An 18,480-nucleotide genomic window follows, 5' to 3' on the forward strand; every position below is an offset into this window, starting at 1 on the left:
GTAGGTCAGGTTATATACTACAGAAAACATGGAGGGTATAGTATCGTAGGTCAGGTTATATACTACAGGAAACATGGAGGGTATAGTATCGTAGGTCAGGTTATATACTACAGGAAACATGGAGGGTATAGTATCGTAGGTCAGGTTATATACTATAGGAAACATGGAGGGTATAGTGTTGTAGGTCAGGTTATATACTAAATGAAACATGGAGGGTATAGTGTCGTAGGTCAGGTTATATACTAAATGAAACATGGATGGTATAGTGTCGTAGGTCAGGTTATATACTAAATGAAACATGGAGGGTATAGTATTGTAGGTCAGGTTATCTACTACAGGAAACATGGAGGGTATAGTATCGTAGGGCAGGTTATCTACTACAGGAAACATGGAGGGTATAGTATCGTAGGTCAGGTTATATACTGCAGGAAACATGGAGGGTATAGTATCGTAGGTCAGGTTATCTACTACAGGAAACATGAGGGTATAGTATCGTAGGTCAGGTTATATACTATAGGAAACATGGAGGGTATAGTGTCGTAGGTCAGGTTATATACTGCAGGAAACATGGAGGGTATAGTATCGTAGGTCAGGTTATATACTACAGGAAACATGGAGGGTATAGTGTCGTAGGTCAGGTTATATACTAAAGGAAACATGGAGGGTATAGTGTCGTAGGTCAGGTTATATACTACAGGAAACATGGAGGGTATAGTATCGTAGGTCAGGTTGTATACTAAAGGAAACATGGAGGGTATAGTATCGTAGGTCAGGTTAAATACTACAGGAAACATGGAGGGTATAGTGTCGTAGGTCAGGTTATATACTAAAGGAAACATGGAGGGTATAGTGTCGTAGTTCAGGTTATATACTACAGGAAACATGGAGGGTATAGTGTCGTAGGTCAGGTTATATACTACAGGAAACATGGAGGGTATAGTATCGTAGGTCAGGTTATATACTAAAGGAAACATGGAGGGTATAGTATTGTAGGTCAGGTTATCTACTACAGGAAACATGGAGGGTATAGTATCGTAGGTCAGGTTATCTACTACAGGAAACATGGAGGGTATAGTATCGTAGGTCAGGTTATATACTACAGAAATCATGGAGGGTATCGTATCGTAGGTCAGGTTATATACTACAGGAAACATGGAGGGTATAGTATCGTAGGTCAGGTTATATACTACAGGAAACATGGAGGGTATAGTATCGTAGGTCAGGTTATATACTATAGGAAACATGGAGGGTATAGTGTTGTAGGTCAGGTTATATACTAAATGAAACATGGAGGGTATAGTGTCGTAGGTCAGGTTATATACTAAATGAAACATGGAGGGTATAGTGTCGTAGGTCAGGTTATATACTAAATGAAACATGGAGGGTATAGTGTCGTAGGTCAGGTTATCTACTACAGGAAACATGGAGGGTATAGTATCGTAGGTCAGGTTATATACTAAAGGAAACATGGAGGGTATAGTATCGTAGGTCAGGTTATATACTAAAGGAAACATGGAGGGTATAGTGTCGTAGGTCAGGTTATATACTACAGGAAACATGGAGGGTATAGTATTGTAGGTCAGGTTTATATACTTCAGAAAACATGGAGGGTATAGTATCGTAGGTCAGGTTATATTCTGCAGGAAACATGGAGGGTATAGTATCGTAGGTCAGGTTATATACTGCAGGAAACATGGAGGGTATAGTGTCGTAGGTCAGGTTATATACTGCAGGAAACATAGAGGGTATAGTGTCGTAGGTCAGGTTATATACTAAAGGAAACATGGATGGTATAGTGTCGTAGGTCAGGTTATATACTACAGGAAACATGGAGGGTATAGTATCGTAGGTCAGGTTATATACTACAGGAAACATGGAGGGTATAGTGTCGTAGGTCAGGTTATATACTAAAGGAAACATGGAGGGTATAGTGTTGTAGGTCAGGTTATATACTGCAGGAAACATGGAGGGTATAGTATTGTAGGTCAGGTTATATACTAAAGGAAACATGGAGGGTATAGTGTTGTAGGTCAGGTTATATACTGCAGGAAACATGGAGGGTATAGTATCGTAGGTCAGGTTTATATACTACAGGAAACATGGAGGGTATAGTGTTGTAGGTCAGGTTATATACTACAGGAAACATGGAGGGTATAGTGTCGTAGGTCAGGTTATATACTACAGGAAACATGGAGGGTATAGTATCGTAGGTCAGGTTATCTACTACAGGAAACATGGAGGGTATAGTGTCGTAGGTCAGGTTATATACTACAGGAAACATGGAGGGTATAGTGTTGTAGGTCAGGTTATCTACTACAGGAAACATGGAGGGTATAGTGTCGTAGGTCAGGTTATATACTACAGGAAATATGGAGGGTATAGTATTGTAGGTCAGGTTATATACTACAGGAAACATTGAGGGTATAGTGTTGTAGGTAAGGTTATATATTAAATGAAACATGGAGAGTATAGTGTCGTAGGTCAGGTTATATACTACAGGAAACATGGAGGGTATAGTGTTGTAGGTCAGGTTATATACTACAGGAAACATGGAGGGTATAGTGTCGTAGGTCAGGTTATCTACTACAGGAAACATGGAGGGTATAGTGTCGTAGGTCAGGTTATATACTACAGGAAACATGGAGGGTATAGTATTGTAGGTCAGGTTATATACTACAGGAAACATTGAGGGTATAGTGTTGTAGGTCAGGTTATATACTAAATGAAACATGGAGGGTATAGTGTTTTAGGTCAGGTTATATACTACAGGAAACATGGAGGGTATAGTGTCGTAGGTCAGGTTATCTACTACAGGAAACATGGAGGGTATAGTATCGTAGGTCAGGTTATATACTACAGGAAACATGGAGGGTATAGTGTTGTAGGTCAGGTTATATACTACAGGAAACATGGAGGGTATAGTGTCGTAGGTCAGGTTATCTACTACAGGAAACATTGAGGGTATAGTGTTGTAGGTCAGGTTATATACTAAATGAAACATGGAGGGTATAGTGTCGTAGGTCAGGTTATATACTACAGGAAACATGGAGGGTATGGTGTTGTAGGTCAGGTTATATACTACAGGAAACATGGAGGGTATAGTGTCGTAGGTCAGGTTATCTACTACAGGAAACATGGAGGGTATAGTGTCGTAGGTCAGGTTATCTACTACAGGAAACATGGAGGGTATAGTATTGTAGGTCAGGTTATTTACTAAATGAAACATGGAGGGTATAGTATCGTAGGTCAGGTTATATACTACAGGAAACATTGAGGGTATAGTGTTGTAGGTCAGGTTATATACTACAGGAAACATGGAGGGTATAGTGTCGTAGGTCATGTTATATACTACAGGAAACATGGAGGGTATAGTGTTGTAGGTCAGGTTATATACTACAGGAAACATAGAGGGTATAGTGTCGTAGGTCAGGTTATATACTACAGGAAACATGGAGGGTATAGTGTCGTAGGTCAGGTTATCTACTACAGGAAACATGGAGGGTATAGTGTCGTAGAGTAGGTCAGGTTATCTACTACAGGAAACATTGAGGGTATAGTGTTGTAGGTCAGGTTATCTACTACAGGAAACTAGGAGGGTATAGTATCGTAGGTCAGGTTATATACTACAGGAAACATGGAGGGTATAGTGTCGTAGGTCAGGTTATATACTAAAGGAAACATGGAGGGTATAGTATCGTAGGTCAGGTTATATACTAAAGGAAACATGGAGGGTATAGTATCGTAGGTCAGGTTATAAACTAAAGGAAACATGGAGGGTATAGTATCGTAGGTCAGGTTATATACTGCAGGAAACATGGAGGGTATAGTATCGTAGGTCAGGTTATCTACTACAGGAAACATGGAGGGTATAGTATCGTAGGTCAGGTTATATACTACAGGAAACATGGAGGGTATAGTGTCGTAGGTCAGGTTATATACTAAAGGAAACATGGAGGGTATAGTGTCGTAGGTCAGGTTATATACTACAGGAAACATGGAGGGTATAGTATCGTAGGTCAGGCTATATACTAAAGGAAACATGGAGGGTATAGTATTGTAGGTCAGGTTATCTACTACAGGAAACATGGAGGGTATAGTATCGTAGGGCAGGTTATCTACTACAGGAAACATGGAGGGTATAGTATCGTAGGTCAGGTTATATACTGCAGGAAACATGGAGGGTATAGTATCGTAGGTCAGGTTATCTACTACAGGAAACATGAGGGTATAGTATCGTAGGTCAGGTTATATACTACAGGAAACATGGAGGGTATAGTGTCGTAGGTCAGGTTATATACTGCAGGAAACATGGAGGGTATAGTATCGTAGGTCAGGTTATATACTACAGGAAACATGGAGGGTATAGTGTCGTAGGTCAGGTTATATACTAAAGGAAACATGGAGGGTATAGTGTCGTAGGTCAGGTTATATACTACAGGAAACATGGAGGGTATAGTGTCGTAGGTCATGTTATATACTACAGGAAACATGGAGGGTATAGTGTTGTAGGTCAGGTTATATACTACAGGAAACATAGAGGGTATAGTGTCGTAGGTCAGGTTATCTACTACAGGAAACATGGAGGGTATAGTGTCGTAGGTCAGGTTATCTACTACAGGAAACATGGAGGGTATAGTGTCGTAGAGTAGGTCAGGTTATCTACTACAGGAAACATTGAGGGTATAGTGTTGTAGGTCAGGTTATCTACTACAGGAAACTAGGAGGGTATAGTATCGTAGGTCAGGTTATATACTACAGGAAACATGGAGGGTATAGTGTCGTAGGTCAGGTTATATACTAAAGGAAACATGGAGGGTATAGTATCGTAGGTCAGGTTATATACTAAAGGAAACATGGAGGGTATAGTATCGTAGGTCAGGTTATAAACTAAAGGAAACATGGAGGGTATAGTATCGTAGGTCAGGTTATATACTGCAGGAAACATGGAGGGTATAGTATCGTAGGTCAGGTTATCTACTACAGGAAACATGGAGGGTATAGTATCGTAGGTCAGGTTATATACTACAGGAAACATGGAGGGTATAGTGTCGTAGGTCAGGTTATATACTAAAGGAAACATGGAGGGTATAGTGTCGTAGGTCAGGTTATATACTACAGGAAACATGGAGGGTATAGTATCGTAGGTCAGGCTATATACTAAAGGAAACATGGAGGGTATAGTATTGTAGGTCAGGTTATCTACTACAGGAAACATGGAGGGTATAGTATCGTAGGGCAGGTTATCTACTACAGGAAACATGGAGGGTATAGTATCGTAGGTCAGGTTATATACTGCAGGAAACATGGAGGGTATAGTATCGTAGGTCAGGTTATCTACTACAGGAAACATGAGGGTATAGTATCGTAGGTCAGGTTATATACTACAGGAAACATGGAGGGTATAGTGTCGTAGGTCAGGTTATATACTGCAGGAAACATGGAGGGTATAGTATCGTAGGTCAGGTTATATACTACAGGAAACATGGAGGGTATAGTGTCGTAGGTCAGGTTATATACTAAAGGAAACATGGAGGGTATAGTGTCGTAGGTCAGGTTATATACTACAGGAAACATGGAGGGTATAGTATCGTAGGTCAGGTTATATACTAAAGGAAACATGGAGGGTATAGTATCGTAGGTCAGGTTAAATACTACAGGAAACATGGAGGGTATAGTGTCGTAGGTCAGGTTATATACTAAAGGAAACATGGAGGGTATAGTGTCGTAGTTCAGGTTATATACTACAGGAAACATGGAGGGTATATTGTCGTAGGTCAGGTTTTATACTACAGGAAACATGGAGGGTATAGTATCGTAGGTCAGGTTATATACTAAAGGAAACATGGAGGGTATAGCATTGTAGGTCAGGTTATCTACTACAGGAAACATGGAGGGTATAGTATCGTAGGTCAGGTTATCTACTACAGGAAACATGGAGGGTATAGTATCGTAGGTCAGGTTATATACTACAGAAAACATGGAGGGTATAGTATCGTAGGTCAGGTTATATACTACAGGAAACATGGAGGGTATAGTATCGTAGGTCAGGTTATATACTACAGGAAACATGGAGGGTATAGTATCGTAGGTCAGGTTATATACTATAGGAAACATGGAGGGTATAGTGTTGTAGGTCAGGTTATATACTAAATGAAACATGGAGGGTATAGTGTCGTAGGTCAGGTTATATACTAAATGAAACATGGAGGGTATAGTGTCGTAGGTCAGGTTATATACTAAATGAAACATGGAGGGTATAGTATTGTAGGTCAGGTTATCTACTACAGGAAACATGGAGGGTATAGTATCGTAGGGCAGGTTATCTACTACAGGAAACATGGAGGGTATAGTATCGTAGGTCAGGTTATATACTGCAGGAAACATGGAGGGTATAGTATCGTAGGTCAGGTTATCTACTACAGGAAACATGAGGGTATAGTATCGTAGGTCAGGTTATATACTACAGGAAACATGGAGGGTATAGTGTCGTAGGTCAGGTTATATACTGCAGGAAACATGGAGGGTATAGTATCGTAGGTCAGGTTATATACTACAGGAAACATGGAGGGTATAGTGTCGTAGGTCAGGTTATATACTAAAGGAAACATGGAGGGTATAGTGTCGTAGGTCAGGTTATATACTACAGGAAACATGGAGGGTATAGTATCGTAGGTCAGGTTGTATACTAAAGGAAACATGGAGGGTATAGTATCGTAGGTCAGGTTAAATACTACAGGAAACATGGAGGGTATAGTGTCGTAGGTCAGGTTATATACTAAAGGAAACATGGAGGGTATAGTGTCGTAGTTCAGGTTATATACTACAGGAAACATGGAGGGTATAGTGTCGTAGGTCAGGTTATATACTACAGGAAACATGGAGGGTATAGTATCGTAGGTCAGGTTATATACTAAAGGAAACATGGAGGGTATAGTATTGTAGGTCAGGTTATCTACTACAGGAAACATGGAGGGTATAGTATCGTAGGTCAGGTTATCTACTACAGGAAACATGGAGGGTATAGTATCGTAGGTCAGGTTATATACTACAGAAATCATGGAGGGTATCGTATCGTAGGTCAGGTTATATACTACAGGAAACATGGAGGGTATAGTATCGTAGGTCAGGTTATATACTACAGGAAACATGGAGGGTATAGTATCGTAGGTCAGGTTATATACTATAGGAAACATGGAGGGTATAGTGTTGTAGGTCAGGTTATATACTAAATGAAACATGGAGGGTATAGTGTCGTAGGTCAGGTTATATACTAAATGAAACATGGAGGGTATAGTGTCGTAGGTCAGGTTATATACTAAATGAAACATGGAGGGTATAGTGTCGTAGGTCAGGTTATCTACTACAGGAAACATGGAGGGTATAGTATCGTAGGTCAGGTTATATACTAAAGGAAACATGGAGGGTATAGTATCGTAGGTCAGGTTATATACTAAAGGAAACATGGAGGGTATAGTGTCGTAGGTCAGGTTATATACTACAGGAAACATGGAGGGTATAGTATTGTAGGTCAGGTTTATATACTTCAGAAAACATGGAGGGTATAGTATCGTAGGTCAGGTTATATTCTGCAGGAAACATGGAGGGTATAGTATCGTAGGTCAGGTTATATACTGCAGGAAACATGGAGGGTATAGTGTCGTAGGTCAGGTTATATACTGCAGGAAACATAGAGGGTATAGTGTCGTAGGTCAGGTTATATACTAAAGGAAACATGGATGGTATAGTGTCGTAGGTCAGGTTATATACTACAGGAAACATGGAGGGTATAGTATCGTAGGTCAGGTTATATACTACAGGAAACATGGAGGGTATAGTGTCGTAGGTCAGGTTATATACTAAAGGAAACATGGAGGGTATAGTGTTGTAGGTCAGGTTATATACTGCAGGAAACATGGAGGGTATAGTATTGTAGGTCAGGTTATATACTAAAGGAAACATGGAGGGTATAGTGTTGTAGGTCAGGTTATATACTGCAGGAAACATGGAGGGTATAGTATCGTAGGTCAGGTTTATATACTACAGGAAACATGGAGGGTATAGTGTTGTAGGTCAGGTTATATACTACAGGAAACATGGAGGGTATAGTGTCGTAGGTCAGGTTATATACTACAGGAAACATGGAGGGTATAGTATCGTAGGTCAGGTTATCTACTACAGGAAACATGGAGGGTATAGTGTCGTAGGTCAGGTTATATACTACAGGAAACATGGAGGGTATAGTGTTGTAGGTCAGGTTATCTACTACAGGAAACATGGAGGGTATAGTGTCAAAGGTCAGGTTATATACTACAGGAAATATGGAGGGTATAGTATTGTAGGTCAGGTTATATACTACAGGAAACATTGAGGGTATAGTGTTGTAGGTCAGGTTATATATTAAATGAAACATGGAGAGTATAGTGTCGTAGGTCAGGTTATATACTACAGGAAACATGGAGGGTATAGTGTTGTAGGTCAGGTTATATACTACAGGAAACATGGAGGGTATAGTGTCGTAGGTCAGGTTATCTACTACAGGAAACATGGAGGGTATAGTGTCGTAGGTCAGGTTATATACTACAGGAAACATGGAGGGTATAGTATTGTAGGTCAGGTTATATACTACAGGAAACATTGAGGGTATAGTGTTGTAGGTCAGGTTATATACTAAATGAAACATGGAGGGTATAGTGTTTTAGGTCAGGTTATATACTACAGGAAACATGGAGGGTATAGTGTCGTAGGTCAGGTTATCTACTACAGGAAACATGGAGGGTATAGTATCGTAGGTCAGGTTATATACTACAGGAAACATGGAGGGTATAGTGTTGTAGGTCAGGTTATATACTACAGGAAACATGGAGGGTATAGTGTCGTAGGTCAGGTTATCTACTACAGGAAACATTGAGGGTATAGTGTTGTAGGTCAGGTTATATACTAAATGAAACATGGAGGGTATAGTGTCGTAGGTCAGGTTATATACTACAGGAAACATGGAGGGTATGGTGTTGTAGGTCAGGTTATATACTACAGGAAACATGGAGGGTATAGTGTCGTAGGTCAGGTTATCTACTACAGGAAACATGGAGGGTATAGTGTCGTAGGTCAGGTTATCTACTACAGGAAACATGGAGGGTATAGTATTGTAGGTCAGGTTATTTACTAAATGAAACATGGAGGGTATAGTATCGTAGGTCAGGTTATATACTACAGGAAACATTGAGGGTATAGTGTTGTAGGTCAGGTTATATACTACAGGAAACATGGAGGGTATAGTGTCGTAGGTCATGTTATATACTACAGGAAACATGGAGGGTATAGTGTTGTAGGTCAGGTTATATACTACAGGAAACATAGAGGGTATAGTGTCGTAGGTCAGGTTATATACTACAGGAAACATGGAGGGTATAGTGTCGTAGGTCAGGTTATCTACTACAGGAAACATGGAGGGTATAGTGTCGTAGAGTAGGTCAGGTTATCTACTACAGGAAACATTGAGGGTATAGTGTTGTAGGTCAGGTTATCTACTACAGGAAACTAGGAGGGTATAGTATCGTAGGTCAGGTTATATACTACAGGAAACATGGAGGGTATAGTGTCGTAGGTCAGGTTATATACTAAAGGAAACATGGAGGGTATAGTGTCGTAGGTCAGGTTATATACTACAGGAAACATGGAGGGTATAGTATCGTAGGTCAGGCTATATACTAAAGGAAACATGGAGGGTATAGTATTGTAGGTCAGGTTATCTACTACAGGAAACATGGAGGGTATAGTATCGTAGGGCAGGTTATCTACTACAGGAAACATGGAGGGTATAGTATCGTAGGTCAGGTTATATACTGCAGGAAACATGGAGGGTATAGTATCGTAGGTCAGGTTATCTACTACAGGAAACATGAGGGTATAGTATCGTAGGTCAGGTTATATACTACAGGAAACATGGAGGGTATAGTGTCGTAGGTCAGGTTATATACTGCAGGAAACATGGAGGGTATAGTATCGTAGGTCAGGTTATATACTACAGGAAACATGGAGGGTATAGTGTCGTAGGTCAGGTTATATACTAAAGGAAACATGGAGGGTATAGTGTCGTAGGTCAGGTTATATACTACAGGAAACATGGAGGGTATAGTATCGTAGGTCAGGTTATATACTAAAGGAAACATGGAGGGTATAGTATCGTAGGTCAGGTTAAATACTACAGGAAACATGGAGGGTATAGTGTCGTAGGTCAGGTTATATACTGAAGGAAACATGGAGGGTATAGTGTCGTAGTTCAGGTTATATACTACAGGAAACATGGAGGGTATATTGTCGTAGGTCAGGTTATATACTACAGGAAACATGGAGGGTATAGTATCGTAGGTCAGGTTATATACTAAAGGAAACATGGAGGGTATAGCATTATAGGTCAGGTTATCTACTACAGGAAACATGGAGGGTATAGTATCGTAGGTCAGGTTATCTACTACAGGAAACATGGAGGGTATAGTATCGTAGGTCAGGTTATATACTACAGAAAACATGGAGGGTATAGTATCGTAGGTCAGGTTATATACTACAGGAAACATGGAGGGTATAGTATCGTAGGTCAGGTTATATACTACAGGAAACATGGAGGGTATAGTATCGTAGGTCAGGTTATATACTATAGGAAACATGGAGGGTATAGTGTTGTAGGTCAGGTTATATACTAAATGAAACATGGAGGGTATAGTGTCGTAGGTCAGGTTATATACTAAATGAAACATGGAGGGTATAGTGTCGTAGGTCAGGTTATATACTAAATGAAACATGGAGGGTATAGTGTTGTAGGTCAGGTTATCTACTACAGGAAACATGGAGGGTATAGTATCGTAGGGCAGGTTATCTACTACAGGAAACATGGAGGGTATAGTATCGTAGGTCAGGTTATATACTGCAGGAAACATGGAGGGTATAGTATCGTAGGTCAGGTTATCTACTACAGGAAACATGAGGGTATAGTATCGTAGGTCAGGTTATATACTACAGGAAACATGGAGGGTATAGTGTCGTAGGTCAGGTTATATACTGCAGGAAACATGGAGGGTATAGTATCGTAGGTCAGGTTATATACTACAGGAAACATGGAGGGTATAGTGTCGTAGGTCAGGTTATATACTAAAGGAAACATGGAGGGTATAGTGTCGTAGGTCAGGTTATATACTACAGGAAACATGGAGGGTATAGTATCGTAGGTCAGGTTGTATACTAAAGGAAACATGGAGGGTATAGTATCGTAGGTCAGGTTAAATACTACAGGAAACATGGAGGGTATAGTGTCGTAGGTCAGGTTATATACTAAAGGAAACATGGAGGGTATAGTATCGTAGGTCAGGTTATATACTAAAGGAAACATGGAGGGTATAGTGTCGTAGGTCAGGTTATATACTACAGGAAACATGGAGGGTATAGTATTGTAGGTCAGGTTTATATACTTCAGAAAACATGGAGGGTATAGTATCGTAGGTCAGGTTATATTCTGCAGGAAACATGGAGGGTATAGTATCGTAGGTCAGGTTATATACTGCAGGAAACATGGAGGGTATAGTGTCGTAGGTCAGGTTATATACTGCAGGAAACATAGAGGGTATAGTGTCGTAGGTCAGGTTATATACTAAAGGAAACATGGATGGTATAGTGTCGTAGGTCAGGTTATATACTACAGGAAACATGGAGGGTATAGTATCGTAGGTCAGGTTATATACTACAGGAAACATGGAGGGTATAGTGTCGTAGGTCAGGTTATATACTAAAGGAAACATGGAGGGTATAGTGTTGTAGGTCAGGTTATATACTGCAGGAAACATGGAGGGTATAGTATTGTAGGTCAGGTTATATACTAAAGGAAACATGGAGGGTATAGTGTTGTAGGTCAGGTTATATACTGCAGGAAACATGGAGGGTATAGTATTGTAGGTCAGGTTTATATACTACAGGAAACATGGAGGGTATAGTGTTGTAGGTCAGGTTATATACTACAGGAAACATGGAGGGTATAGTGTCGTAGGTCAGGTTATATACTACAGGAAACATGGAGGGTATAGTATCGTAGGTCAGGTTATCTACTACAGGAAACATGGAGGGTATAGTGTCGTAGGTCAGGTTATATACTACAGGAAACATGGAGGGTATAGTGTTGTAGGTCAGGTTATCTACTACAGGAAACATGGAGGGTATAGTGTCGTAGGTCAGGTTATATACTACAGGAAATATGGAGGGTATAGTATTGTAGGTCAGGTTATATACTACAGGAAACATTGAGGGTATAGTGTTGTAGGTCAGGTTATATATTAAATGAAACATGGAGGGTATAGTGTCGTAGGTCAGGTTATATACTACAGGAAACATGGAGGGTATAGTGTTGTAGGTCAGGTTATATACTACAGGAAACATGGAGGGTATAGTGTCGTAGGTCAGGTTATCTACTACAGGAAACATGGAGGGTATAGTGTCGTAGGTCAGGTTATATACTACAGGAAACATGGAGGGTATAGTATTGTAGGTCAGGTTATATACTACAGGAAACATTGAGGGTATAGTGTTGTAGGTCAGGTTATATACTAAATGAAACATGGAGGGTATAGTGTTTTAGGTCAGGTTATATACTACAGGAAACATGGAGGGTATAGTGTCGTAGGTCAGGTTATCTACTACAGGAAACATGGAGGGTATAGTATCGTAGGTCAGGTTATATACTACAGGAAACATGGAGGGTATAGTGTTGTAGGTCAGGTTATATACTACAGGAAACATGGAGGGTATAGTGTCGTAGTTCAGGTTATATACTACAGGAAACATGGAGGGTATAGTGTCGTAGGTCAGGTTATATACTACAGGAAACATGGAGGGTATAGTATCGTAGGTCAGGTTATATACTAAAGGAAACATGGAGGGTATAGTATTGTAGGTCAGGTTATCTACTACAGGAAACATGGAGGGTATAGTATCGTAGGTCAGGTTATCTACTACAGGAAACATGGAGGGTATAGTATCGTAGGTCAGGTTATATACTACAGAAATCATGGAGGGTATCGTATCGTAGGTCAGGTTATATACTACAGGAAACATGGAGGGTATAGTATCGTAGGTCAGGTTATATACTACAGGAAACATGGAGGGTATAGTATCGTAGGTCAGGTTATATACTATAGGAAACATGGAGGGTATAGTGTTGTAGGTCAGGTTATATACTAAATGAAACATGGAGGGTATAGTGTCGTAGGTCAGGTTATATACTAAATGAAACATGGAGGGTATAGTGTCGTAGGTCAGGTTATATACTAAATGAAACATGGAGGGTATAGTGTCGTAGGTCAGGTTATCTACTACAGGAAACATGGAGGGTATAGTATCGTAGGTCAGGTTATATACTAAAGGAAACATGGAGGGTATAGTATCGTAGGTCAGGTTATATTCTGCAGGAAACATGGAGGGTATAGTATCGTAGGTCAGGTTATATACTGCAGGAAACATGGAGGGTATAGTATCGTAGGTCAGGTTATATACTACAGGAAACATGGAGGGTATAGTATCGTAGGTCAGGTTATATACTACAGGAAACATGGAGGGTATAGTATCGTAGGTCAGGTTATATACTAAAGGAAACATGGCGGGTATAGTATCGTAGGTCAGGTTATATACTACAGGAAACATGGAGGGTATAGTGTTGTAGGTCAGGTTATATACTAAATGAAACATGGAGGGTATAGTGTCGTAGGGCAGGTTATATACTAAATGAAACATGGAGGGTATAGTGTCGTAGGTCAGGTTATATACTAAATGAAACATGGAGGGTATAGTGTCGTAGGTCAGGTTATCTACTACAGGAAACATGGAGGGTATAGTATTGTAGGTCAGGTTATATACTACAGGAAACATGGAGGGTATAGTATCGTAGGTCAGGTTAATATACTACAGGAAACATGGAGGGTATAGTGTTGTAGGTCAGGTTATATACTACAGGAAACATGGAGGGTATAGTGTTGTAGGTCAGGTTATATACTACAGGAAACATGGAGGGTATAGTATCGTAGGTCAGGTTATATACTACAGGAAACATGGAGGGTATAGTGTCGTAGGTCAGGTTATATACTACAGGAAACATGGAGGGTATAGTATCGTAGGTCAGGTTTATATACTACAGGAAACATGGAGGGTATAGTGTTGTAGGTCAGGTTATATACTACAGGAAACATGGAGGGTATAGTGTTGTAGGTCAGGTTATATACTACAGGAAACATGGAGGGTATAGTGTTGTAGGTCAGGTTATATACTACAGGAAACATGGAGGGTATAGTATTGTAGGTCAGGTTATATACTACAGGAAACATGGAGGGTATAGTATCGTAGGTCAGGTTATATACTGCAGGAAACATGGAGGGTATAGTGTCGTAGGTCAGGTTATATACTGCAGGAAACATGGAGGGTATAGTGTCGTAGGTCAGGTTATCTACTACAGGAAACATGGAGGGTATAGTGTCGTAGGTCAGGTTATATACTAAAGGAAACATGGAGGGTATAGTGTTGTAGGTCAGGTTATATACTGCTGACAATCTGGCCTCAGACCCAATCGCAGGGGACTATGGGAGGTTATGTTCAATCAGGTTTGGGAAAAAAATGTGACCGTGTGTGAATGAACACGCATAGACACAACACACACACACACACACACACACACACACACACACACACACACAGACAGCGGGGTTCAAAACCACAACCTGTTACTGTGCCGTGGAGAAACTCCAGGACGGTTGGTTTCCTAGAGCAGTTGGTCGACACTTTTTATAAGCAGCACTACAGGTACCAGCTAATCCAGCACTGGGCTGTCAACTGCCAGCCTGTTGGCACTGGGACTTGTTTGTGTGTGTGGTGCTTATGAAGGCTCAGGGCAATATAACACAGAGAACCAGAAACCCACCCAGGAGCATACGATGCATGTTTAGACAACGCTAAGACAACGTTTAGAAAACATTTAGACAGCGTTAAGCGTGTTTTGTCATCTTATATGATGTGGCATTACCATGTCTAAACCAGACAAAGATGTCTGCTTTCAGATTCACTTTTTGAAATCGGTCCGTGTCGTCACTCATAACGGCACATTTTGAACCGGTAAAACCACAAATCTCTGAATCTAAAGCCTTTCTTTTACAGAGAGAGCCTTTATGGTGGGGAACAGAATTATCATGGTAATCAGTCCGGCTTCTGAGACTTCATTTTTTTGAATTACATTCATATTTATTTCAGAGGGGAATCGAAGTTCTTCACAAAACAACAGCAATTATTAATGATAAGGGAATAAATAAACAACACAAATGAGATCAGCTTATAAATGGAGTGCAATAATCGCTGAATTTGCATATAATGATGTATTCCCATCAAATGGTTTAAGAAAAGCGCAGTGTTTCAGGGTGAGTAATTAGCGACAAAAGAGAAAGCCCTTTTTTACAAGAGTCCACAATGTGCATATTCATATTATTTCGAGTCAGTATGTGGACAACTATGCTAGTATCAGGTGCATCATGTGCTAAGCAAATCTAAATTGCAATTGGCACCTGGGCATGTTGGAGTTACCCCCCTCGAGCTAGGCCCAGAATCCCAATGATTGACTGAAATAAACGTCTGACTAAAAACAAGCGGCACCTGCAGATATTTTAGCTTAGTAATGGTGTTTTTTTTAAAGCCGTGCTCCCTGAACATCGGCGATGGGGAGGGGACGGACGCAGGCTGAATAATGGTGTACATCGAGAGGCTCAGGAATGCATTAGCCACCGCGCCACTAGCTAAAAAAGCTGCCCAAGCATTTCCTCCTGATGCGGCCATATGTTTTACAGCATGTTTAAGTTTACAATCCCAGGGCCATCCCTCTCAAAGAGAATATGCCTGGTTAGCTTGCACAGTATTGATTTCTTTCAGGGGGCAGTGGGGCAATGTGGAGGAGGGCTGAGATGGTGGGGGGGGGGTTAGGCTCCTTGGAGATCCAGTTGATTTTTCTGCAAGCCTGTGAGGAAATATGAATATCTCACTGGGAAGCAAAACTGTAGCCGTTCTCCATAAAGCGGGCAGAGGAGTTAGATGTCTCGCTGGGTGTGGCGGTGAAAAACGGACCTGTCGAAGCCTTTGAGGCGGCAGATTATGCAACGCAAACAAGGCAATGAAATGCTTTTCCCCGACGCTGAGGGGGAACAAACGATCTAAGGTGGGATAGTTGAGCGGGAGGGGGGGAGATGTTCACAGAGACAAATGACTCACACCGACAGAGTTGGGGGACGAAGGAATGGGAGGAGGATATACATTCCAAGATGAATGAGGCCTATGAGCTGACCATTTTTCTTATTGACCGCTACGACAGAGGTACATCAATCATTGTAATCGAAGGTAGACAAAGTTAAGAGATTATCTAAATTTAATACAGTTGGCAGTTTTGAGTGCGCAAAGCTGTCATCAAGGCAATTTGAAGAATAATATATTTTGATTTGTTTCACACTTTTTTGGTTACTACGCGATTCCATATGTGTTATTTAATAGTTTTGACGTCTTCACTATTATTCTAAAATGTAGAAAATAGTCAAAATAAAGAAAAACCCTTGAATGAGTAGGTGTTCTAAAACTTTTGACCGGTAGTGTAATTTGGTAAATGGGCCCATTTCTGGAGGTGGAAATTATATGTTAGATGGTGTCAGCATAATTATATTTTCATAGTAGAATGTCCTTTTAAAAAGTTACCAGAACTGAGCTTCTCAGTCTTTCTACATAAAAATGTAGGGGAAAAATGGTGGGAACCAAATCAAGGAAACCTCTGCAAACGTTTCCCCCACTGCTACAAATATTTCCAGAGGAAGTACTGCAAGTAACCTACGTATGTTTGGTGAGTGTATATGGTGAACGGAAGGTGAGTGTATGGTTCATACCTTCCATCTCTATTGCTGTCCAACTCATTGAAAATGCTGATTGGAGACTCAGTCCTATAGTGACTTCTGGGACCTGTGAACACAACAATATAACAATTGGGTTATTGTGGAATCACCTGATGACATCCTAGGCTACATCAACAACAATAAGCACAGTTGTGAACCGAGAAATCCCACCTTCAGTGAAAACGGCAATAAGTCATGGAGTGACAAACAATTTTATTCAAACTCAATTTGATGGTAGAATTCCCCTTTAACTATATCAAATATACACTGAGTGTACAAAACATTAGTAAATCTTTCCATGACAGACTGACCAGGTGAATGATATGATCCCTTATTGGTGTCACTTGTTAAATATACTTCAATCAGTGTAGGGGGACATGTTAAAGAAGGATTTTTAAGACTTGAGACAACTGAGACATGGATTGTGTATGTGTGCCCATTCAGAGGGTGAATGGGCAAGACAAAATATTGAAGTGCCTTTGAACGGGGTATGGTAGTAGGTGCCAGGCGCACCGGTTTGTCTCAAGAACTGCAACCCTGCTGGGCTTTTCACACTCAACAGTTTCCCGTGTGTATCAAGAATGATCCACCACCCAAAGGACATCCAGCCAATTTTACACAACTGTGGGAAGCATTGGAGTCAACATGGGCCAGCATCCCTGTGGAACGCTATCGACACCTTGTAGAGTCCAAGCCCCGACAAATGTATGCTGTTCTGAGGGAAAAGGGGTTCAACTCAATATTGGGAAGGTGTTCTTAATGTTTTGTAATTTCTAAACACAGACGAAAGGCAGGTTTGGATGGTGGTGAGGGAGGATGGGCTGAGGGGAATATGGGCTGAGGGAGAGAGGGAGGATGGGCTGAGGGAGAGAGGGAGGATGGGCTGAGGGAGAGAGGGAGGATGAGGATAGAGGGAGGATGGGCTGAGGGAGAGAGGGAGGATGAGGATAGAGGGAGGATGGGCTGAGGGAGAGAGGGAGGATGGGCTGAGGGAGAGAGGGAGGATGAGGATAGAGGGAGGATGGGCTGAGGGAGAGAGGGAGGATGAGGATAGAGGGAGGGGAGGGTGGAGGGAGGGAGAGAGGGTGAGGGAGGGAGGGAGAGAGGGTGAGGGAGGGAGGGAGAGAGGGAGGGGAGGGTGTGCTGAGGGAGAGAGGGAGGATGGGCTGAGGGAGAGAGGGAGGATGAGGGAGGAGAGGATAGAGGGAGGGGAGGGTGGAGGAGAGGATAGAGGGAGGGGAGGGTGGAGGAGAGGATAGAGGGAGGGGAGGGTGGAGGGAGGAGGAGAGGATAGAGGGAGGGGAGGGTGGAGGGAGGGAGAGAGGGTGAGGGAGGGAGGGAGAGGAGGGTGGGCTGAGGGAGGGGAGGGTGGGCTGAGGGGAGGATGGAGGGAGGGGATGGTGGGCTGAGGGGAGGGAGGGGCTGAGGGAAGGAGGGTGGGGGTTCACCCAGTACTTGGGCAATCAGGCGATGAGTCAGTCATGCTGAGAGAACATTTGGTTCCACTGTAAAAAAAAAAATATATATAAAAAAATAA

General features: G+C 41.5%; 1 protein-coding gene across 1 annotated transcript in view; it reads right to left on the minus strand.

Moving 5' to 3' along the window:
• The window catches only part of LOC311132622 (glucosidase 2 subunit beta-like), a 100,847-nt gene that overhangs the window by 51,831 nt on the left and 30,536 nt on the right, over window positions 1-18,480 (minus strand). The window contains 1 exon segment of the mRNA XM_084165868.1: window positions 16,938-17,010. Coding sequence (XP_084021994.1) covers window positions 16,938-17,010 — 73 coding nt within the window.

This window comes from Coregonus lavaretus (assembly GCF_964263955.1).
Source record: "Coregonus lavaretus genome assembly, chromosome: 7".
In the NCBI taxonomy this organism is placed as follows: domain Eukaryota; kingdom Metazoa; phylum Chordata; class Actinopteri; order Salmoniformes; family Salmonidae; genus Coregonus; species Coregonus lavaretus.